Raw genomic sequence first — 24,807 nt, 5'->3', positions numbered from 1 at the left:
CTCCCTGCTTGTGGAATGCTCTCCCCAGAGAGGCTCTCCTGGCACCTTCTTTACATATCTTTGGGCCTCAAGTGGAAACATTCCTCTTCTCCCAGGCCTTTGGATAATTAAAACAACCTATGGTCACTGGTCCCATCACCTCCTGGCAAATAGAAGGGGAGGAAATGGAGGCAGTGAGAGATTTTACTGCCTTGGGTTCCATGATCACTGCAGATGGTGACAGCAGTCACGAAATTTAAAGATGCCTGCTTCTTGGGAGAAAAGCAATGACAAACCTAGACAGCATCTTAAAAAGCAGAGACATCACCTTGCCGACAAAGGTCCGTATAGTTAAAGCTATGGTTTTCCCAGTAGTGATGTATGGAAGTGAGAGCTGGACCATAAAGAAGGCTGATCGCCGAAGAATTGATGCTTTTGAACTATGGTGCTTGAGGAGACTCTTGAGAGTCCCATGGACTGCAAGAAGATCAAACCTATCCATTCTGAAGGAAATCAGCCCTGAGTGCTCACTGGAAGGACAGATCGTGAAGCTGAGGCTCCAATACTTTGGCCACCTCATGAGAAGAGAACAGTCCCTGGAAAGTGAACTTGCCGCAGCCAGCCAGCAGGGGCTTCAGAGACAACCAATTCTCCCCAGGTCAGGACGGTGCACAGGGAGGAAAATGAGCCCGCGATCTACCGCTATCACCTGGGGATTGACCTGTTGATCGAGGTCGACTGGTTGGACATCCTTGATCTATAGGAGGCAAGTCAGCCTCCTTCTATTTCATCGGAAGCTGTGATGCCACCTTCTTCTCCCAGAAAACAGAGCTTTAACCTCCTAGGAGAACAAACGACATAACTTGCTGCCTCCCTGTGTGAAATTCTCCTCTTTCTCCCTGTTTTCCAAGATTTTCTTCCCGGGACGTCCACGGGAATTGCTATTCGTTTTGCTCTCTGGATTGTGCAAATTATTAAAGTTTATAAAGGGATACCAAACTTCTTCTTTTTTTGTTTTTAGCCATATGTTCTAAATGGATACGTGTGTCCTAGCTAGTGATCATAAAGGAAAGAAAGCATTCCAACAGAACATTGGCTGGATACGGTATATTAAGTTCCAAGTCCTTGTCTGAATTTATGCAAAACAGTTATGCAAGCATGTGTCCATAATAAACAAAACCGGGGGGGGGGGGCTCTTTTTAGTTGTGCATTAAAATAAAAGAAAAAGAACCTCCCCCAATCCAATTTGGTTGTATTTTGTCCTCATTTTGACCTATAAAACGCCTAATTGATATCAAACATTTTGTGTAGGGGCTTATTTCAGCTGTAAACATATTTTATTCTTGGCTACCATTTTATCCCTGAGGCATTTTAATTGCACCGTCTCATTCGAGACATTGAGCTTTCACTGCAGACGTCTGGCTTAATTCGATGTCAGCTTTAATCATTCCAGGTGTTTGAAGCAATCACCGTGGTGTTGGTTTTTCCCCCCTTTTCTTTTTTTACATAAGCTCAGAAAAATGTTAATGCTACGTGAACCTCCTCCTTTGCCTGATAAACATGGCCCACAAGATTTATTAACTCGTTTTCGGAGTGGACTCCAAATAAGATCATAAAGTCATTTGTGGACCTTTTCAGGGTTGCAGATGTTTTGGTGCGGGATAAGATTAAGTGCGTTTGTGGATAATAACTTCTCCGGTATCGCTGTCTTTGTTGGCTCGGCGAAAGGGCTCAGAGATTGAGCTTGGCACGAAACGCAGGCTTGGTGTGTCTGGGTCAAAACCAGACATGATGTGGGCGACAGTGATTTTTGGCAGCCCCACTTTCTGTACCTGTCGCCTCCCCCTCCTCGTGTTAATAGCAGCAGAGAGGGCATGGGAGGAAAAAGTTACACGTCTCCCTATGGGACTGCTGATTAGCAGAGGAAAAACATGGGAAATCCTAATCCTATATCTCCCTAAACCAACTTCCAGGCATGTGTCTGTGCACAGGATTCATTTACCGTAGAGGAGGAAGTGGGGTTGAGTGTGCTCAGTCTGCCCCATCAGTGGAGGGCCGTATCTCTAGAGCAGAAGGACTCTGGTTGAGTCCCAGCACCTTCAGGCTGGAAGAGAGTCCTTGTCTGAAACCTTGGAGAGCTGATGCCCTCAGGGAACGCAGCTCTGAGCCAACTGTGTCTAGCTTCCAAGATTTGGAGGGTGACTGCGTGCAGTGCTCCTACTGTGAAGAAAACTTCAGCGCTCCTGTAGGCTCCCTGTGCATTCTAGAAGCCTACCCAACCAGAGCAGGCTCCCACTGCAGAAAGTCCCCCCCCCCCTGAGTCATGAAAGACGATGGGGACAGAGGAGGTAGAATAAGCATAGCTGCTCCAGCTTCTTCCACTAGTTTTAAGGGGGGTGGGTTGTGACTCTTAATATTGCAAATGGGATACCTGAAGAAGGCTTCGGTCATGGGCAGGGATGGGTGCAACCGCTTGGTTCAGCTGCAAAATGTTTCTAGTAGAGCGCAAGCAGCAGTTTATTTGGGGGTTTGAGTACCACCACCCTAACTTTGGTGATGCCGTTGGGTGTCTTCACCTCTTCTATGCATACATGCCCACGATTCATCTCGCCACTGACACTAACGCCATCTTCTTTTGTCTCTCTAGGTTTCCGATATCCAGGCGAGGACAGTTTTGCTCACATGGTCTCCTCCAAATGACCTTCTGAGTGTGGATAGGCACAGCAACGGTTTGCCTTATACCTGTATTTACGAAGTTGCCTTATCAGACAAAGGGAGGGATGGAAAGTACAAAATGATTTACAGGTAGAGAATATGCAAGTGCTACGATTTTTACATGGTGTTTTTTTTTTTAAAGAAATCTAAGGTAGTTGGGGTGGAAGGGTAAAGAGAAGCTGCCATCGCTGTTTTTCCAGAGTGAAGCACAATGTTCCTTCCACTTTCACAGTTGTTGTCATTTTGCCATTTCCTCCTCCCTTTCAGCTCCCCTCCCAGTGTTTTTTTCCATAGTGTTCACCAGCTGGAATAGCCGTCTGCTGTGTGTGTGTGTGTGTATCCCAATGACTTCCAGAGTGGAATATTGGTGGGATGCCAACTTGACTACTGTGTAGTCCACACATTTCATCTAGAAAGAGGCCATTTAGCAAAGAAATTTACGAATTCGCCTTTTGCCTTTGAGAGCATTTCCATAAGCTTGGATGTCACTGAGTTTTAATATGGGAAGCAATGGGGCTTGTGGAAGTGTGGGCTTCAAGTCAAGTTCAGCATCATACCGCTTTGAACAGTCACAGCTTCCTCCAGAGAATCCTGGCGGCTGTAATTTGTTAAGGATGCTGAGACGTATTGGAAGATCCTCTTCCGAGGGAACTGTAGCTCTGTGGGAGGAAGAGGGGTCTCCAAACAACTTTCAGCGCCTTTAAGCAACTACATTTCCCAGGATTCTTTGGGGGAAGCAGTGACTGTTTAAAGTGGTATGGCACTGATTTAAATGTGTAGTGCAGATGAGGCCTTTCTGTTGTAAGTGCTCTGGACTTGGAACGAGTTTAGAACATAGTGGCTGGGCACAATGGGTTGGCTTTCGTAACATAGGTTACATGTTGTGAGCCTGTCACTGTAGTCACACAATCCATATTTTGTACCAATTGGTTCCCGAATGGCTTGGCTCCCGAACAAATCGGCTTCCGAGCGTCGCAAACCTGGAAGTGAGTGTTCCGGTTTGCAAATGTTTTTCAGAAGCTGAACGGCTGACGCACCTTCCGCAGCTTCTGATTGAGTGCAGGAAGCTCCTGCAGCCAGTTGGAAGTTGCACCTTGGTTTTCAAACTGTTTTGGGAGTCAAACGGACTCACAGAACTGATTAAGTTTGAGAACCAAGGTACCACTGTACAGTACCTTTACAGCCATACCCTGATGTATTCCACTGCTTTAAAACTCTCCATGGTATCCAAGAAGGCATTTGTAGTAGTATTTTTATTTTGCCCTTTAAGAGAGGTTTACAAAACGAATGAAACAATGAGCATACGCATACAAAATATATATTTTGTAAAAGCTGTAAAAAAGCGCCAGAATTGACTCGAGAATACCCAAAAAGAAGAAGAGTGGGGTAAGACTGATTTAGGCCTCTAGCCTCCATGATCCATTGATGACCATTTTTCTCTTTGGTATCAGCAATATGAGCATGCCTGGACTGTGTTAGACATTGATTAGAGGTTGCTCTGTCTTTAAAGAAAGAAATATTTACAGTGTGTGTACTCTGTAATGAAAAATAAAACCTGGGATTAGCTCTATTGTGCTTAGTTGCATTTTGCACTGCTTGAAATTACTACTTTTCCTTATGAGGCTCTTTCTTTATGTCTTTAGAAGTGAGGTGTGCTATACATTTATGTAAATTGGCACTCTTTGTATGAATGTTACCATTTTTCATTTCCTTTTTCCAGTGGAGAAGAATTGGAATACAAACTGAAAGATCTTAGGCCAGCAACGGAATATCATGTCAGGTGAGCTACATTGGTTGGGAAGATTTTGCAGTTTCCATCCATTCGGTGGTGGATGTTGCAGCGGACTGTCCCAAACTTTATCGTCGCTGACATTTACATGTGGATATTTAATTATCCGGCTTCATTTTGTAAGCGCTTGAAAACAGAATCTGTTTCCCCCTCTTTGGGGACATAATCCAAGTCAATGTTGGCAACTGCGACCAGCTTGACCGATCGTTGGTGTTCCCCAGTGTATCACTAAGTTTGCAGATATTAACAAAAGTTATCTGGGATTGTCAATATTTGGACGGTCACTGTAATGTGAGTAAACATAAAATACTGGAAATGTTCTGTTTTTCTCTTGACTACATAGGTCAAGGATAAGACCCCTTTTCCACACATGTTTAAACAGGTTGTGTGCTCCAGATCTCTCCCTGCCTATTTAGATTATTTATTTCATCGTTTTACATTCCATTGCTGCTTTTAAAAAAGCTCCTAGAATGGTTGAGTGATAATAATAAGGTAGACTCCTGCCTCAAAAAAAGAAAAGAAAAAAGAATATTGTGTCTCAGTCTTGCTACAGCAGGGTTTCCCCAATCTTGGGCCTCCAGTTTTGGGACTACAATCCCCATCACCCTTACAACTGGTCCTGCTAGCTAGGAATGATGGGATTTGTAGTCCAACAAAAGCTGGAGACTCCAGCACAGGCTTTCGCAGAGTATTAAAAACAAAACACAAAAAAGCACCCCCCACACAAAGTAAGTGTCTCCATTTCAGCCCAGCTGAGTTTACTTGCCCCACATCAAACATGGACATGGCTAGGCCCAAGCAGCCTCACAGCCGAATGAAGAGCCTTGGTGGGCTCAGTTAGGCCTTTGGGCTAGAGTTTCTCCATGCTTGAGTTAATGAATGTGGAACCAACGGATGGTTGTCAACTAAGGTTGAGTTCAGACATGGAGTTTATTGCATTAGTTTTACTGTATATGTAACACTAGTATTTCCGTCCCAATTTCAACTGCCCTTTGCACAGCAGTACCTTGTTGTATTGTAGAAATGTGGCTTTTTGGTTAATACGCCACCATGCTAAATTTTAAATGGCCAGAAAGAACTACAGGCTGCCCCAGACCTTATCAGCACAAAACTCCCACCATTTTCCAAGTTAAGGGAGTTGCAAAATGGTATTTTCCTGGAAACGACACAGAAATGCGCCTTAAGCTTCCACTTGATTTCCAGGAAATGGCTTTTACATTATGTGAAAAGTCACGTAACATGCAAAAAAAAACAGTTATGGAAATGCCTAAGTTTTTCTTAGAGTAGACCCATTGAAATTAATTAGCCTAACTTAGTCTTGTTCATTAAACTTAATGGATCTGCTCTAAGTAAGACGTAGTTGGCTAACTGCCCAAGTTCTCCCCAAATACTACCAGACCCCAGAGAAGGGGGGTGAAAGAAGAAAAGAGATAAATCCCCAAACAGGTTACTGGACCTGTGCTAGATTGAGGGCGAATGAGCAGCTGGTGGGCTTTTTGTTTCTCTGCCACCACCGGAACTCCCTTCTCTGGCATGTCACAGTGTGAGGGAAGCGTTCTTGTCCAGCCGTCGGTTCCCTTTGGTTTAAGGGAGGGAATTGCTTCGGGTTGCCTTGCTACGTTTTGGCAAAGGCAGAGAAGCTGTCTCCTTTGCTTGCTCCATGTGTCGTCTTCCACATTCACACACCAATAAAGAAGGCATCCAAGAGATACGGCCTAGAAATGATTCACAGAGGAGGAAACATACGGCTGGATCCAAATTGCACCCAAAACGACAGCACACCCAAAGTTAAACGGGAGAAGCTATTTATGTGTTCATTTGGTTGCCCAGTTTAGACGAGAGAGCGCAAAAGCGAAGTCAAGAGTGTCTTGACCTTGGCAACCTTTTCCAGAGGTTGACATTTTCAGAGGGATAAACTGTTCTGGAATATGCCTGTGGTTTTTGCTGCGGTGCCTGAGAATCCTACACTATAAGGCTTTCCAGCATCTTGCATATGTCACTCCTTTGTGAGCGCAGGTGTCTTATTTCTTCCCAAGGAGATGTCACTGTGGGTCATGTTCAGCGCTGAGTAGCGTCAAATAGAAACCCACACAATTTTCTTATACGGTTTCTAGTTGCTTTGTTTTGTCTGCATCCCTTTTAAAGGAGCTTTGCAGTCAAAAGATACACGTACAAACACGTAAACATTTGTGATAACTCATTCATTTTACAATGTAGTAGATACAGTGCACATATTGCCATATGTCAAGGCGAACTGATGAGCGAACTGATGGCTGAGGCAAGATTTGCACTGGCTCATGCCTATACCAGTTCTCAAGGAGTGCTAGTCTTCCTTGAGAACTCCAAGCCAGTTCTTCAAAGCTTCCCATTCTAGAACTTCAGTATAGTCATGGGCATGCCTTGCCAAATGGATGGCGCAAATGTTCTTGCCTCTCACACCAGCTTCTGATTCACTGCTCAGCCTGCAAAAAAAGAGAGAACACTGAAACTCAAAATATGGAGAAGCTCTTTGGCATTGTCTCCCCCTAGTCGCAGGAGGCCATTTTTGAACCAAGATAGGGCCATATTGATGTGAATAAATAACCTAAATTTAGCTGAACTTTCTGCTGGCAAGGGGGGCTTGTCTGGACTGAAGATGGTTAGTTTCTGGTTCCGTTCCCCTGCATTTGGTCTGCATATTGAGCTTGTGCCTTTGAACTTGAACTGTTCCGACCATAGCTGCCAAGTTATCCCTTATTTTAAGGGATTTTCTATTATGCTGAATAGGCTTCCTCGCGAGAAAAGGGAAAACTTGGCAGCTATGGTTCCGACTGCCCGACAAAAGCTGGGTCCACTCTAGCAAAAAGAGTCTCTTACACAGTAGCATATTTTTCATTTAATTACTTTTAAAGCATTCCTAAACTGCTTAATATTTCTTTTTTTAAAAAAACTGTTTTAATTTGTATACAAAAATGTAACAGTAAAGTGTATACGAAGCATAAAAACCCGATAAAAGAGTATTATAAAAACAGGAATTCACTAACAGAACTTTCCAACCTTATGGGTTGGAGAAAGCAAAATGATAAAATTCTTTACCAGACATCTAAAACAACTGATGCATAATAACTGGTGCATGTATGGCAGAGAGAAGGGCATTCAACAATGCAGGAGCATTTTAATAGTTTACTTTCAGCTGTTGCCTACAGATTATACAGACACATCTTGGGCTTGAGCTGTGTCCTGTTGATTCATTATTAAGCCAAACCTCCAGATGAGAGCAGCCCATAAAAGGACTTAATTTGTTCTAATACTAACCAGCCGTCAGTCAGGAGATAGTAACTGGCAGTTCTGGAAAGCATATTTCAGCTGGAGACAATAACCTTGACCAGGATTGAAAATAATCTGTATAGATACAGGGATTGGCTCCCTCCTGTTCTTTGGGACCTATCCTCTCCCCTTGGAAGCAAGGTGGGTGGCAATGAGCTAGAGCTCTTCCTGTTTTGTTCCTCTTGTTGGGGGACACATACAGTAATGTATTCCTGGCCCCAGGCTTGTTCCCTTTTCAGACCTTGCAATATACGAAGCCATAGATCTTAAGATCTATCCGCTTAGTGAATAACTTTCATTAGTTGAATGTTCTACTGTATTGTGGTGGTGTTAATTTTCTTCTATAGGTTCCTTTGAGAGCCTATACTGCTGAAAAGCAAGATACATGGGGTCACGAAGCGTCGGACATGAATAAACGACTAAACAACAACAGTGTATTGATTTAACAACCTTCAGTGACTGCATGACCACATAAATGAATCGCTGTGGGTTAAACCACAGAGCCTAGGGCTTGCCGATCAGAAGGTCGGCGGTTCGAATCCCTGCGACGGGGTGAGCTCCCATTGCTTGGTCCCAGCTCCTGCCCACCTAGCATTTCGAAAGCACATCAAAGTGCAAGTAGATAAATAGGTACCACTCCAAGCGGGAAGGTAAACGGTGTTTCCGTGTGCTGCTCTGGTTCGCCAGAAGCAGCTTTGTCATGCTGGCCACATGACCTGGAAGCTGTATGCCGGCTCCCATGGCCAATAACACGAGATGAGCGCCGCAACCCCAGAGTCGGTCACAACTAGACCTAATGGTCAGGGGTCCCTTTACCTTTACTGTAATATACATACACAGCATGTCTGTATACTTGTGCACAAACTGCTCCTGCAACTTATCAAACATCCACTTGTTTTCAGAAAATACATGTCTGTGTGGTATTTATATCCTGCTCCTACATTGGCTTCCCAGTCATTTACCATCCAAGGCTCTAATAAAGTAGATTGGGGGACGGGGACTTGTGGCCCTTCAGGTGTTCTTGGATTTGAACTCCCATCACCCCTGATCATTGACCATGTTGGGGGTTGTGGTCCAGCGGCATCTGAGCAGGTCACGTGTCCTTCATCCATGCAGTAGGTGCTCGGCGAGGCTGCAGCGTCAGATAGCGCTAAGTTGTTCACGTCGCCCAACACCAAACTGCTAAAACAGAGACATTCTAGTGAGGTTGGCGAAAGGAGCCAAGGAGACACTCCTCCTTCAGCTGCAGCCAGATCAATAACGCCTACTTACAGTATTTTCCCCCTTCAAACTTTGTTCTCTATTTCAGGGTATATGCCGTCTACAATTCAGTAAAGGGATCCCGTTCAGAGCCTGTTAGCTTCACCACGCACAGCTGTGCCCCGGAATGTCCTTTCCCACCCAAACCTTCGCACAGGACCAAAAATTCCCTAACGTTACAGTGGAAGGTAAGCAGTGTAAAAGCTCTGAGATCCTTTTTGTGCTGTATCCTTTCAAAAAACAGATTGGTGGACTGTTTCTGGCATATACGAGCAAGGCAATGGAAAGTACATTTGCGTTGACAATAAGCTGTTTCCTATGTGGGCCGGGACTTTGCACCATCACAGAATTGTAGAGTTAGAAGGGATCCCAAGAGTCATCGAATCCTTCACCTTCTGCTAGGCTCGGGGCCCTTCCTATGGACATTCTTAAGGAATTTTTTGAAGGGCTTCTCTTTATCTTCCTGCCTTTGTCAGGCTTCCCTCCTGATCTTCTTCCTGTCTCCCAGCTATCAGTGACTGGCCTGGTTCACCTGTAACAATAAGCCATGGTTTGTTTAGGCCAGGGGTAGGCAACCTGAGCCCCATGGGCCGGAAGCGGCCCAATCGCCTTCTCAATCCGGCCCACAGACGGTCCTGGAATCAGCGTGTTTTTACATGAGTAGAATGTGTCCTTTTATTTAAAATGCATCTCTGGGTTATTTGTGGGGCCTGCCTGCCTTGGTATGGTGCTGTGGTCTAAACCACTGAGCCTTGGGCTTACCGATCAGAAGGTTGGCGGTTTGAATCCCCACAACTGGGTGAGCTCCCGTTGCTCGGTCCCAGCTCCTGTCAACCTAGCAGTTCGAAAGCATGTCAGAGTGAAAGTAGATAAATAGGTACCGCTCTAAGCGGGAAGGTAAACACCGTTTCCATGTGCAGCTCTGGTTTTGCCAGAAGCAGCTTAGTCATGCTGGCCACACGACCCGGAAAAACTGTCTGCGGACAAACATCGACGAGATGAGTGCCGCAACCCCAGAGTCGTTTATGACTGGACTTAACTGTCAGGGGTCCTTTACCTTTACCTTTTATGAACCATGGCTTGTTTTAACTGATGCTGCGTCCAAATCCAACAGCCTTGCCTAACCACCCCAAGAGGCTTACAAAGCAGCAGCAACATGAGGCAAGAGCAGCTGGAGAACAAGCCAAGCTTTAGAGAAACCAAGCCATAGCCTGTTTGGTCGCCTTTGAGGTGATTCATGGTTTGTTGAACCAAAATGCGGCTAAAACCAAACCATGGCATATTGTTACGTCACTTCTCGTGTTAAACCCATCAAGCCATTTCTGCTGAGAGGAACTCCATTGTAGCGTTTTGTGTGGGGAAGTTAAAGACGTTTCTGTAGCATTTGGGCTCAGAAAAGGGAAAATTCAGCAATGTGGTTAAAACTGGCTCAAATCGTGCAGGCTGTTTTATGCTTCCTTTGTGGATTTTCTGCTCAGTGGTCGCCACACAGCTGGTGTGATGTGTGAGGCAATCTTCAGGTTTGCTTCAGAGGGGGAACAGAATTTCTTAAGAGTATTGCTTATGGCCGCCAGAAGAGGCACAAATGAAGGCACTTTATAGCTGATGTGGTAGAACACTTGTTCAGCCTCCGGCATTCCCAGACCCCAGTTTGACACTCTGGAGAGCTGTTGCTGGTCAGTGTAGGCAATACTGGCCTAGATGGTCTGACACAGTATAAAGTAGCTTTCTGTGTTTCTATATACATGATGATCATGAAAGTGTAAATGGAACCCATTTACTCTTTCCAGGTGCAACATCTGTTTAAATTTTTGCTGTGGGGATTTCTAAGAGTCGTTTTCCCCCTGTAAGCTTCCTGCCAGTTTCCCATTCTGTTCTGTTTTCCCCCCCTTCATACACAGGCCCCTATCGACAACGGTTCAAAAATCACCAGCTACCTTTTAGAGTGGGATGAGGTAAGTGAGCATCAATCAGGAAAAACAGCAATAAGCTTTCTGTTTTACCATAAATCTGTTCTATAGAGAAGCACGAAATCCTTCAAACGCAGGAGAATGGAATTCTGGAGGTGTAAAGTCAGCTTTTTTGTGGTTATACCCTGTAAAACATCTTCGACAACATGTAAATAACGCAATTCAGAAACACCAGTACAGTACAAACCATGCAGGTTATTATGGCTGCATATGCACCATACATTTAAAGCACATGACACCCCCCAAAGAATCCTGGGAGCTGTAGTTTGTGTAGGGTACTGGGAATTCTAGCTTTGTGGGGGGATAAACTACAACCCCCAAGATTCTTTGGGGGGTGTCATGTGCTTTATATCCCAGGTATTAAGGTCTTAAAGTCTTTAAAGTGAGTGTAAAATTGTATACCTGAAGGTAGCATCTCCACCCCCATTGTTCTGCCCGGACACTGAAGTCCAGCACCGAGGGCCTTCTGGCGGTTCCCTCGTTGTGAGAAACCAAGTTGCAGAGGGCCAGGCAGAGGGCCTTCTCGGTAGTGGCACCCGCCCTGCGGAACACCCTCCCATCAGATGTCAAAGAGAAAAACAGCAACCAGATTTTTAGAAGACATCTGAAGGCAGCCCTGTTTAGGGAGGCTTTTAATGTTTAATAGATTACTGTATTTTATTTTTCTGTTGGAAGCTGCCCAGAGTGGCTGGGGAAACCCAGCCAGATGGGCGGAGTATAAATAATAAATTGTTGTTGTTATAAAATTGTATATTTTTTGTATTTGCTGACTTCAAGTGCGTTTGCTTTTTTTTTGCTGCCTTAAATGAGCTGTCATAAATGTTAGTTATTTCAAAAACTCTACAGAGGTGATCTTTGTAAGCTCCTGAAAGAAAACGGTATTGTGATTGAGACACCAAGTTATTTCTCAAGTCTGCCAGCTTTGGATACAGAAGGAGAAGCTGCCTTTTAAGTTTCTTTAGAAAATAAATAAATATGACAAAAGGAGAGTTAAGCAGGCACTTCAGTGTAGCCTGCTTAGTGGCAAGCTGTCCAGGAGCTCCCAGACTTGCCGTCGGCTCCACCAGCTTGTTCAGGTGCAAATTTTAACCCAAAACCGAGGCTTTAGTTTGTTGAGGATGCCGATCGATCAATCAAAGTGTGCAGCATAAGGTACATGCAGGCATTGCACAGAAAGAGATGTGCACATGTGCATTTTTTTAACGACGATAAGCAATTAGTGAAAGATTGTCCAATTTTGACTTTGGAAAACGTGACATTTATGAATCCATGTTAAGTTTTGTGCTGTTCTCTTTCAGGGAAAAAGAAGCAATGTTTTCAGAGAATGTTACTTTGGGAGCCAAAAACATTACAAGCTGACGAAGCTTTGTCCGGCTGTGGGCTACACATTCCGATTAGCAGCTCAGAATGACATAGGCATGAGGTAAGTTGCACCTGATCACAGCTGCACCCACGTGTTTCGCTGGCCTCCCAAACTGAACTCTTAAGAATTATAAGAAGAGCGCTGTTGGATCGGACCAGAGGCCTGCCTAGTCCAGAATTCTGCTTTCTACATTGTCCAACCAACTTTGTTCCAGTAGAGCCTGTGGGGCAGCTAGGGTGGATGGCAGGGAGACCAGCAGTCAGGGGAGCCTGAGTCAGTGCCAGGCAGAGCCTGTCCTCCTCCCTGCTATGTTATGTAGGGGCAACACTGAGACTAAGGAGCAGGGTGGATAAAAATCAATGATTTTTAAAAAAAAATCAGAAAAATTGGATTTAAAAAATTTAAATCAGAGAGCCAGTGTGGTGTAGTGGTTAAGAGCGGTAGACTCGTAATCTGGGGAACCGGGTTTGCGTCTCCGCTCCTCCACATCCAGCTGCTGGGTGACCTTGGGCTAGTCAAACTTCTTTGAAGTCTCTCAGCCCCACTCACCTCATAGAGTGTTTGTTGGGGGGGAGGAAGGAAAAGGAGAATGTTAGCTGCTTTGAGACTCGTTTGGGTAGTGATAAAGCGGGATATCAAATCCAAACTCTTCCTAAATTGGATTATTAAAATAAAATGCTTTTGGAGGAAAAATCTTTCTAAAGATAGTTTTCTTTTCAAGTTACATTATAGTATGCAGTATGCTTGAAGGGCCAAGCTCTCCCTCTTCTTTTGCTCCTTAGTGGCTTCAGCCAAGAAGTTGTATGCTACACATCAGGGAATATTCCACAAACCCCTTCTGCACCGAGGCTTGTCCGTGCTGGGGTCACCTGGGTCACCCTGCAGTGGAACAAAGCAGAAGGCTGCACGCCAGAGGAAGTGACCACCTACACCCTGGAGATTCAGGAGGAGGATAATGTAAGTTCTGATTTAATGCAACCGAATCCAGGAAGGTCTGGCATGAACCTGAATACAGGGGAAAGTCCGCACTGGATTGAAAATCCAGGGCACCCCCTCCTCTTGGTGTTTCATTGCAGGTGTATTCTGCAACATGTTCGTAACACGATAATTGTGTACTAGTTGTCCTGCAAGGCTCCCCCAGTGCTGCCGCATTATTGCTGCCCAGAGAGGCTAAGTGCAACAAAAGCGGGACAAAAATGTATTGGAACATTTGTGGTACAAAATGTTACGGGGTGTGACTGCCCCGATAGCATCATGAGCACAAATCGTCCCGGATGTGCAGTAAAAACGAGGTGTCCTTTATCCTTTGGAGGAAGGTTCCCAAACTGTGTGGTCCATGAGCATCATTCAGGTGGTCCATGTCATGCTTGCATTAAATATCCATACTTGTAAGGGGCTGGGTTTACAGGGAACAGCCATCCCCCATCAAATCCAGCTCTTCTAATGGCTCGGACAACAGCGGAAGGACAGGAGACAGGAAGGAGGAAGTGAGTGGAGCGGGCCGGGGCTCAGGCAGCATACAAGAGCCCTACCTGCAGTCTGTGATATCAGCAAGGAAAGAGGGGCCAGCAGAGAGTTCCAGCAGGGAAACAGCAGGGGGGGTGTCCTTTCAAATTCACCCCGGAACTGAAGCAATCAGCGGCTCGCAAACGCAGGGGGAGGAGATTTGGGGCCCCCAAACTACTCTGCTGGGGGAGGAGCTGAAAAGCACCATTGGGAGAATCTGATAGTACTGAGTAGACATGTTTTCATGAAGCTCTTGCCTTGTAAATAGTTTTCACAATAAAAGCACTAAAGACAAGATGGTTTGGATTGTCGTTGCTCGAGGGTAGCCAGCAACCGCCTTGACAGTACTGATTTTAATTTTATATTTATTGCTTCTGTTGCCATTTTGTATATTGCATTTTATTGTATATTATAGTTTGATTTCTATAGAATGCAAAGTGCAATGCAACATAAATAAAAGAAGGAATAGAAATTCAATGATGCAGCATCTCCCAAAGTGAATTAGAGTTGCCACAACAGGCAGAAAAGTCATTTAAGTGGTCCACCAAGACCATCAGAAAATTTCAAGAGGTTGGTGATGAAAAAAGTTTGGGAACTGTCAGGATACGTCAACACGATAACTCTGGGTCAGTTGACATCCACGGAAGTTGACCAACTCCTGAGGAAAACCACGGCTCTGGGTTGAGCAAAGGTTAATTCTTTCAGGTTGGCAGCACATAACTGCCACCCATGCTGTGTCTTCATGGTAGAGAAGTTGGGAAAGAAGTGGAATAGTTCTGTGTCACAGAGTCTCCAGCAGAAGTCTTGGCTGGGATTTGTTTGCTCCAAGTAGACTTTGGAGCTCATGAAACCACGAAGCAAAACTCTTATACTTTCATCTGTTATATGTCATTTGATAAATTAAATAGTGAGCTCATTCTATCGGTGTGGATCCTTTATGCGGCCAAAATGCCACACACAGAGACAGAGACAGGGAGAAGGATATATTAGCAGGCTTGGGGAAAACCTACCCTTTGCAGGAAGGAAAAAATAAAGGTTTTTGGGGGGGAATCTAGAGGGCAGTGGGAGAAAATGAGGGGATGATTGGGGAAGGAATACTCACAGATTATTGGGATGATGAGGCAGGGCAGAAAGCCAGGGCTAGTGTGGTTGGAATGACACATCCTGTAAGGGTTTGTGGGTGGCTGTTGCAGCACTCCATGCTGCAAAGTTTTGTTGCAGGCCCCACTAGACTGTTTTAATAGCTACAGAGGCAGAAATTCATGCAGCTGCACCAATCTGAATAAATTGGGGGCTGCTGCTTATTGAATTGTCTTCCTGGTTGTTACTGATAGAGCCTCAGCTGAAAAGTCGCAACGCCCCGGAATGTCTCAAGGGCCTTTTATAGCATTTGTATAGGTCTTCGAGTCCATTGTGAACAGAGGGTTATATTAATAATAAGATCTCCTATCAACCCGTAAAAAAAGTTATATCTGAATCCAAGCCTGAACCTTCGTCATCAGATGTCCTGGGCTTAAAGTGCTACACTTGAGCGTTCCTATGAAACCTTCGCGACACAAAACGTTTCGCTATGTGGTACCATAGAAACAACATTGAAGGGACCCAGAAATAATGGTGTCCTTGGCTGCAAGGGACAATCTATGCATCCTTTGTGAAACCAGACCAGGGAGTGTTGGAGGCGGAGAGCTTTTTCTGAGTACTTTCTATGTGTCCTTAGTTTCCACTGCGCTTTGCTTAAATTCCCCACCCACCCACCCCCTTTTCTGGGCAGCTCTTCTCTTCGCCCCTGTTGCAGGCTCCCGCATCAACATGTGTGAACTTGGTATGTGTGCAGGGCTGCACCCAAAATGGCTCCCTGTCCAAAGCAAAAGAGCAAATGGGTCCAATTAGAGGCAGTCCTTTTATTGCAGCTTGTCACTGTATGTCAAGCACACACACTGGGGGGTTTTTTGGGGGGGAGGGGGATTAAGGACAAAGCTCAGGTTGAGTCGCTTCTCTCCTGCCCTATCTCAGTGCAACATGGTGGGTCCTTTGTAGCCCCCATGAGTCATCCTCTAATGGTGATGAAATAGCATCAGGGTCTTCTCGGTAGTGGCGCCCACCCTGTAGAATACCCTCCCACTGGATGTCAAGGAGTTAAGTAACCATACAACTTTTAGAAGACACCTGAAAGCAGCCCTGGGTAGAGAAGTTTGTTTAATGTTTTATTATGTTTTTAATATGTTGGAAGCCAACCAGAGTGGCTGGGGCAACCCAGCCAGATGGGTGGGGTACTATTATTATTACCGTATCCTTCCATCTATAAGACTCCCCCGTATCCTTCCGTCTATAAGACTCCGATTTAAGAAAGCGTGGGGAGACACTATCCGTGTATAAGGCGCCCCCTAATTTTTGGCATTGTTTTTTAGGGGAAAAACCTAGCCGATGGTGGTGCCTTAAATCATCAGCTCATGTTTGCAAGAATTAGTGGCTCATACCAGTCAGGCTTGCCCAGTGTTTTGGAATACAAATCCCATCAACCTCGTGGGCTGGGGCTGATAGGAGTTGTAGTCCAAGGCACCTGGAAGGCACCAGGTTAAGGAAGGCTGGCTCACACAACCGATGCACAAATATGAGTATTTTACAACTATTCCAGGTTTATCACACATTACGCAGTGTTCTGGCTTGTTTGATAACCTTTGTAGTGCACCATCAGTTTACAGTGGTGCCTCGCTTAACGAATGCCCTGCTTAACGAAATTTCCGCTTAACGGAAGGTTTTTTTCTAGCGGAGGTTGCCTCGCTAGACGAATTCTTTTTATGAAAAATTCGTCTAGCGAATCGCGGTTTCCCATAGGAATGCATTGAAATTCAATTCATGCGTTCCTATGGGCAAAAAAAAAATTCGAAAAAAATTCAATGCATTCCTATGGGATTCGCTAGACGAATTTTCGTTATAAGAAAAGACCCGTGGAACGAATTAAATTCGTCTAGCGAGGCACCACTGTATAAGCAAAGCATTGGCAAGCAGGTAGAACTGAACAGAACAGAATAGAATAGAATAGATCTTTATTGTAATTGTCCCCTTGCGGGAACAACGAAATTTCTCGGTTTCTGTATCAACTCAATTAAAACACTCCACATGAATTAAAATACTAATAAGCACAATACAATACAGAACAGTAAACAAATGAAAATGAAATGACTTGAGACCACTTCTCAAAATGCAGGGCGCTTGGTGCCACATTTGCAAGTCATCTTTCTTGACAGAAGAGGGCGGTTGCCTTAGATTATCAGTCTAAGGATAATCTTTAAAGCTCATAAATGAGGCTTTATATTCATGCTCGTGAAAAGAGCCTCCCCTTGTGAGAAGGTGCCCACATGGCTGGAAGAGCCAACACTGGGTTGCGCTCTGTCTGCTTGGAAGTTTGGTTTGAGTGCCGCAGTTGTTTGAGGAGGCAAACAGGCTACGGTAGCCCAGGAAGGTTTGATAAGAGGGCAGGGTCTGGTGCAGTCCTGAGAGGTATTGCCAAGTTCTCAGCTTGTTCCCTCGCTCTCCCTCATCCCCTGCTTTTTAAGCCCACAACAAATGTGCCAGAGACATTCTGCAACCAGCTAAATAATAATAATTCAGTCCTGGGAGGAACCTGGAGGATTTTGCCTGCATGAAAGGCACATTCTGCGATAGAGAAGATAATCTGTCGTCATGGGGCAACAGTGCCTTTTCGCTTAGCGACGTAATGAGGTTGACAGTGTTCCTTAATTGCCTCTGTAGTTCCTGTTTAACTTATTTCCTCCTTTACGCCTTAGGATAGTGTGTTTCACCCAAAGTACACTGGAGAAGACCGAACATGTACTGTGAAAAATCTTAAAAGAAGCACACAATATAAATTCAGGGTAGGTGCGCTCTCTCCTTTTTCACACACACCCCCTTTCTATTGCAGGACTTAACTCTTCATATTGTGATGTTATATTTACATGGATCATATTAGATGTTTGGAGAATTGGGATTATTGGGTTAAAAGATGGGGCAGTCTGGGGGAGTTAGCATGCCCCCTGCTGTCTGCTCCAGCTACAGGTGATGGCATCCCCACTCTGTTAAATCCTGTTGCTCCAGGATTAGGATTGCAGCCTATTTTGTTGTCAATAGATATGTATCTTCGATTTCTTTTGCTCACACTCTGAAATATCGTTATGCTATCTGTTACTGAAACAGCAATGAAAATATTTTGGAAGAGGGGTAGAAGCAAAAGTCCGGAATTGGCATCCGGAGGGTGGGGTTTCCGAAAGGCATTTTTGTGAAGAAGAAGGGGAAAAAGACTGAACAATTTTGGGGTCTTCCCTAAAAAAAGGTTTGGTGTGTCCTGGTCTTTACTTTTTGAAATATGGCAACCTTACCATATTTGGCAAACCTCCGTGCTCAATGCATGGAGCAGGTGGAAAATAGCTAGCAATTTAATAAACAAAAACCAGTTTTAAAATGGTTAGAAGGAAAGGCCATATTGAATTTTAGCTTTTTTGCTCTGCTACCCTAACATGTCCGAACCAAAATAGCATTTAAACGAAACCTTTTATGTCTTTCACTCAAGTTATCATTGACATTGAGTTCCTACCAATTAATTAAAAATTGATTTATTTAAAAACTTTCATTCCTATTTAATTTACATCTGCTTGCTGCTCCTCGTTGTGCTTAGAATTTGCACCCACAAAAAAAAAATCTGGATTTAATTTTAGTTGTAATTTTAGTATCTGACCACTAGATGATGCCCTAACTTTGTTTTTTGAGAGTTTATACTTTATGTACATGTAAGAATTCTTAGCTTGATTTGAAATATATTTGTGTCTACAGAAATAGTTACTTAGCAATATGAAAGCAGCTCCATTGTTGAAATTCCGTGTCAGCTCTTACACAGTTGCTCAAAGAAGTAGCAATTAAAATGCCGTGAAATATTCAGAACGAAAGACCTATCTCCTGTTGATAACTATTTTAAGAGTCTATTTCCAGGTGGGGGAGGCAGACAATTTTTGCAGGAATTGAAAGCAGTTTAAAATGGGAGTTGCTGCTTCACTTTCACCTAGCAAACAAAATTTGCAGGTTTCTATGTTGTTTCAGAAACCTTCGAAACCAGTTTCAGTGCTGAGGAAGGAATTTGTTGTTGGCCTGTTTACAATTGCTCAGTTTTGTGATAGAAAATTTACAAGTGAAAAAAATATGGAAAAGTAATTGAAGTGTGTGAAGGGCTGCTGTACATTCCCTCTCGCACCCATTTTCCATTTTTATCTCCGCCCCGCCCCCGCCCCCCAAAATCAGCCAGGCAGCCCTGTATTGGGAAGTTTTAAATGTTTGATGCTTTATTTTGTTATATATACAGTATTCTGTAAGGCACCCAGAGTGGCTGGGAAAACCCAGCCAGGTGGGTGGGGTATAAATAAAATGACTGTGGTGGTGGTGATAATAGTTGTTATTACTATTATTAATCATTCCGTGGACATTGAGCGCACTCAGTCCTTACTGAACAATTTGTTTGTCATTTGGGGGTTTTGCCTTTGTCCCCTCCCCTCTCCCCCTCCCCCCACTGGGAGATTATACCTGCAAACCTTGGGTTCCCACCAAGCTTAATGAGACCCTTCTTTTCATCGGAAAGTGCAATAAGAGAAATTAAGTGACTTGGAAATAAATATGACTAATTTCATTCAGACTTAATTCCAATGAAGGTTCTGTTCGCTTCAGTGGGTTGTATTCAACTAACTTACATTCAGAGTAGACCCACTGAAATTAATAAGTTGAGTAATATCCATTGTTTTTAATGGTTCGACTCTGAGTAGGACTAACATTTGATACAGCCCCAGTACAAAAAACCTATGGTGGTTTGCACCCAACATCTTTCAGATCCTGGTGTAGGAGATGCTTGCTAAGACTGTGTGGGGAAGGCTAGCCAGATAGGCGGGGTATAAATATTATTATTATTATTATTATTATTATTATTATTATTATTATTAGTTGGGTGGCCTCTGAGACACTAAAATCCACCCGTAGACTAGTTGGCTAGGTTGTACTTGAGTAGACCCACTGAAATGAATGAGGTTCATTGATTTCAGTGGGTTTTGCTTTGAGCAAAACTTAGTTGAGGTGCCACCCATATTTTACTTTCTCTCTCTTTTTTTAAAATCATCTTAATTTGGTTAAAATACACATATATATACATACATAAGATCAAGAAAGAGAAATAAAAAGTTAGAACAAAAAAGGAGAAAAGGAAGGGAAAGGGGGGAAAATAGACACAGCATACAAAACCATAATTTACAGTCATATGGATTCATTTCTCAAATAAAGAAAACTTCCAATTCTTCGCATTGTACCATATATTCCGGCGTATAAGACGACCCCCAACTTTTCCAGTTAAAATATAGAGTTTGGGATATACTTGCCGTATAAGAAATTCGACCCGACATATAAGACGACCCCCGACTTTTGAGAAGAGTTTCCTGGGTTAAAAAGTAGTCTTATACGCAGGAATATACATCATTTGTGTTTTTCTTTTTTTCTTTATACTTAGCGCACATCCTTATACGGCAGGGGTCCCCAGACTACGGCCCCCGGGCCGGATGCGGCCCAATTGGCCTCCCAATCCGGCCCGCGACAACCCCCCGCCCGCTCTTATGGCGCGGCGGCGATCTTCAAAATCGGAAAAAAAAACGCCGAAAATCCTTTGTGCGCATGCGTATGGGCCTCTCCCGACCCAGAAGAGGTCATTTCTGGTGCACTTCCGGGTCGGGGGAGGCCCATACGCATGCATGCGCACAAGCGATTTTTGGCGATTTTTTTACGACCGTGTGCGCATGCGCACGGGCGCGCACTCCCCCGCCCTCCGGCCTGCTGCGCGCGCACTCCCCTGCCCTCTGGCCCGCCGCGCGGTCGGCGCAGCGGGCACCGGCCCAAAGCCCGGTAAGTCTGGGGACCCCTGTTGTACGGTATTACTCCTGCTTAATCTTCTTGTATTCTCATCTCATAACAATTATTCAGTATGCTTTACAAGGATCAGTTTAGTTCCGCAATATGTTTTTAGATATTCTTTGAATATTTTCCAATCTTTATATACTTTCTGGTTTAAAAGCCCTCTTACTTTACTTTCTCAAGTGATTCTTTCGGGTCTCTTGCACAAGGCAACTTATAATTTGGAACACAGAGATAATCACGTCCATTTTGTTGCAGCTCATTGCCTCCAACGTAGAAGGGAAGAGCAGTCCCAGCGACGTCTTGGTCTGTACAACAAGCCCTGACAGGCCGGGGCCTCCCACCAGACCCACTGTGAAAGGGCCAATCACATCTCAAGGCTTCAGCGTCAAATGGGGTAAGGTGCCTTTTGCGTAATACTGGGCTTTCGTCGTCTCGCATCTTTAAATTGTGGAATCAGGAGGGGGTCTGGAGTTGCAGGAAGGTGCTATTGTAGTGGTTTCTGTTTGGCATTCCATTTTCCACTATGAGAGAGACTGCACACCTGTCTGTATGCAGGTAGAGAAAGAAATCGGAGAGTGGCGTAGCAAGGAAGAGAGGAGGGGGGGAAATGGGCAGAGGTGCACAGATAAGGGCCAACTAGACTGGTCCAAGAAAGAGACTAGGTCTCAAAATAGAGGGGCTATACTAGTTATATGGGACCCAGGTGGCACTGTGGGTTAAACCACTGAGCCTAGGGCTTGCTGATCAGAAGGTCGGCGGTTCGAATCCCTGTGACGGGGTGAGCTCCCGTTGCTTGGTCCCAGCTCCTGCCAACCTAGCAGTTCGAAAGCACGTCAAAATGCAAGTAGATAAATAGGAACCGCTACAGCGGAAAGGTAAATGGCGTTTCCATGTGCTGCTCTGGTTTGCCAGGAGCGGCTTTGTCATGCTGGCCACATGACCTGGAAGCTATACGCCAGCTCCCTCGGCCAATAATGCAAGATGAGCGCGCAACCCCAGAGTCGGTCACGACTGGACAGGGGTCAGGGGTCCCTTTACCTTTACCTTTTTATACTAGTTATAACATATAAGGAAAAGGAACTCATATGGGAAATGTTTGTTGCTCTGTAGCAGAACACCTGCTTTGCATGCAGAAGTTCCAAGATTCAATTTTCTGCATATTTTTTAATGCGGAAGTTTTTTATAGCTTAAAAAACAGAGAGAAAATGATATGCGAAAGTTAACACGAAGCACATAGCTGTCAACTTTTCCCTTTTCTCGCGAGGAATCGTATTCGGAATAAGGAAATTTCCCTTTAAAAGGGGGGGAAGTTGACAGCTATGATGAAGCAACAAGCATTTTTTTAACATGAGAGAGAGAGAGAGAGAGAGAGAGAGAGAGAGAGAGAGAGAGAGAGAGAGAGAGAGAGAGAGAGAGAGAAAGAAAGAAAGAAAGAAAGAAAGAAAGAAAGAAAGAAAGAAAGAAAGAAAGAAAGAAAGAGAAGGTGGATGTTGTTCCAGGAACGGGAAGGAGCAAGCCACAGAGGCAGCAGATTGGCAGGGAACCTGAATGAAATATCTATGCTTAATGCAAGTTTTGGCTGGCTTTATAACCTGAAAGATCCAGTAACAAGGTGGTCAGCTGGAAGTTTAGTAGTACAATCAAAGATAAAACAATAATCATTTTAGAACACGGGTATCAAATTCCTGCGGGTTGTATTTGAGTAAGTATTACTCAGAGTAGACCGTTGAAATTAAAGCTCATGGTGAACTTAGATCCGTGACAGCAATGCTTCTGAATGGCAGCTGCGGGAAAAGGAGAGAGCTCTTGTGTTCGAATCCTGATTGCTGGTCTTCCCACAGGCATATGGTTGACTGCTGTGAGAACAGGATGCTGGGTGAGATGGGCCATTGGTCTGATCCAGCAGGCTCTTCTTGCGTTCTTAATTTCTGTGGGCTTACTTTGAGTAAAAGTTGAATATAACCCTCCATACTTCTCTAGCATGTGTGCCTCCAACATGGGGCAGTGGGCATGAAACCGAGGGTTGGGAGTGGAAAGAGTAAAGAATTGCACGTGTATGTCCTTGATTCCCATCAAGTCAGCATCAGCTGAGAATACGCCAGTGCAGCTGGGAGTTCCTACAGCTGCTCTGCTGTAGCAACCCATAACTTGCTGGGTTCATTCCAGTGTCTTTGGCCGCTGTGTGGTATTTAAGATGGGATCTGGTGGATGATCTTTGCACTGTACAGAGGGGATCCAACATGTCAAAAAGAATAGATTCTGAATCTACTAGTCACCTGTGAAGAATTCATGCCTGCCCTCTTCTGTAGCTTCTGTAACAAGATCTTTTTTTCCTTTTTTAACAGACCCTCCTCAGGATAATGGTGGTTCAGAAATCCTAAATTACCTGTTAGAAATTTCAGAAGGAAGCTCTGAAGGTAAATTGAACTATTGCAAGAAAACATTATTGAATATCAACAGTTGAGAAGAGGGTTATAATAATTATCTAAATGAGGTTGTATATCAAATATTTTAGATTGTATCAAACTATTTCATTTGAGTTATCGCCCAACCAGGATTTTTTTTATTGTGGATTTATTTTCCATTGACTAAAGGAGCAGGAAGTATGAGACGTGTTGTTGCATTTGATAATATTTTTATTTTTTTATATTTTTTTATATTTAATTCGATTCTGTAGCAAACAAGTGAACAGCGAATGGCATTTTTTCCTGATTTCACTTAGAGGTTTCTCACTTTATATTGCTAATTGGATACCTGGCAAATTAGCCACCCCCTTTAGGAAACAAACAAACCATAGTTAAGAAGTTTTAAATTGTGTCTAGGGTTTGTTTTATATAATGCCATTAATAGTTATTTTTTAGAAGAGAATAACCCTATATTTTAACCTTTGGGTTTTTGTTCTGCCTGTCACAAAACTTTGAATGGAGGCTTTTGTACAAAGCCAGCAAAACAAAATGACCACCTGTACCTTTTTAATGGAGAACCACTTTCAGGAAGCCTTTTCAGTAGGTAAATGAGCCTTGGTTCATTATTTTTTTGGTTTAAATCTATAGACCACTTCTCCCTATAAAGCAACCGTTTCTATTAATTACTGGAAGGCCTGTGGCTTAATGAAATCTAAATAGTACCTTAGCCCTATAGTAATTGTTTATCAGTTACCTGAGCGAGCCCAATTAACCTTTCAGCAAATCAATGGGAAGTGGCTTACAGAGGATCGGCTACAGAATGTCCGTGTACTTACTTGAAACCAGGGACTTTGTATAAGCTCCGGGCATGCTGTATTAGCACTGGTGGACACAGTCAGGTAAGTATGGCTTAACAGTGAAAAGTACCTCTCCTCCTAGCCCTGCTGCCATTCACCTAATTAATTATGGGGAAGCGGGGAATTCTCTTTTATTTCTCCCCATCTCACCCCACCCGCCACATACCTGTTCTAAGCACTGGTTGAGATATCAAGCTAGTGCTTTGTATATTTTTATTTGAGGTTAGGAGAGCGCAGATCAGTCTTTATTTATATGTGCACACAAAATACGTGTGGGGTTGCATCTTCTTAATGCGCCATTGTGACTTCAAGACCTAAGGCTATCCAGGGATTCCCCGCACCAGAGTTTATTGCGTGCTTGCAGCTGTGTGCGTTCTCCATTTCATTTCCAATCCATGTGACATTACTGTCAAAGAACACCAGTCTCTATGCTTTTGCCCTGTAGATTCAGGTTTACCTGATAGGGAGATCATCTTTTTAGCTGGGGAAGCTAATAAACTCCACTTAGGGTCTCAGACTATTGGTTTCGGTGTCCTGAGGTGAGCGGATTGGTTGTTTTTTCCATGCCACTCAATCCCTTCATTTTTATTTTTCCTCGCTGTGCTCATATAGAGTGGTGCCTCGCAAGACGAATTTAATTTGTTCTGCGAGTCAATTCGTTTTGCGAAAAATTTGTCTTGTGAATCACGGTTTCCCATAGGAATGCATTGAAATTTCTTTT

The 24,807-nt window shown here is 44.0% G+C and overlaps 1 protein-coding gene across 2 annotated transcripts in view; it reads left to right on the top strand.

Moving 5' to 3' along the window:
• FNDC3B (fibronectin type III domain containing 3B) overlaps positions 1–24,807 on the top strand; it is a 258,472-nt gene that overhangs the window by 191,664 nt on the left and 42,001 nt on the right. For both annotated transcript variants that reach the window (XM_035132789.2, XM_060274365.1), the window contains exons 8-17: positions 2,627–2,784; positions 4,415–4,474; positions 9,099–9,237; positions 10,951–11,004; positions 12,318–12,442; positions 13,165–13,339; positions 17,677–17,763; positions 21,080–21,218; positions 23,170–23,241; positions 24,010–24,128. In XM_035132789.2, coding sequence (XP_034988680.1) covers positions 2,627–2,784; positions 4,415–4,474; positions 9,099–9,237; positions 10,951–11,004; positions 12,318–12,442; positions 13,165–13,339; positions 17,677–17,763; positions 21,080–21,218; positions 23,170–23,241; positions 24,010–24,128 — 1,128 coding nt within the window. The remainder of the gene's footprint in view (positions 1–2,626; positions 2,785–4,414; positions 4,475–9,098; positions 9,238–10,950; positions 11,005–12,317; positions 12,443–13,164; positions 13,340–17,676; positions 17,764–21,079; positions 21,219–23,169; positions 23,242–24,009; positions 24,129–24,807) is intronic.

The sequence above is a fragment of the Zootoca vivipara genome, chromosome 5 (genome assembly GCF_963506605.1).
Source record: "Zootoca vivipara chromosome 5, rZooViv1.1, whole genome shotgun sequence".
NCBI lineage: Eukaryota > Metazoa > Chordata > Lepidosauria > Squamata > Lacertidae > Zootoca > Zootoca vivipara.
The sequence above is the reverse complement of the archived record's forward strand: the minus strand, read 5'-3'. Positions and strand labels throughout refer to the sequence as shown.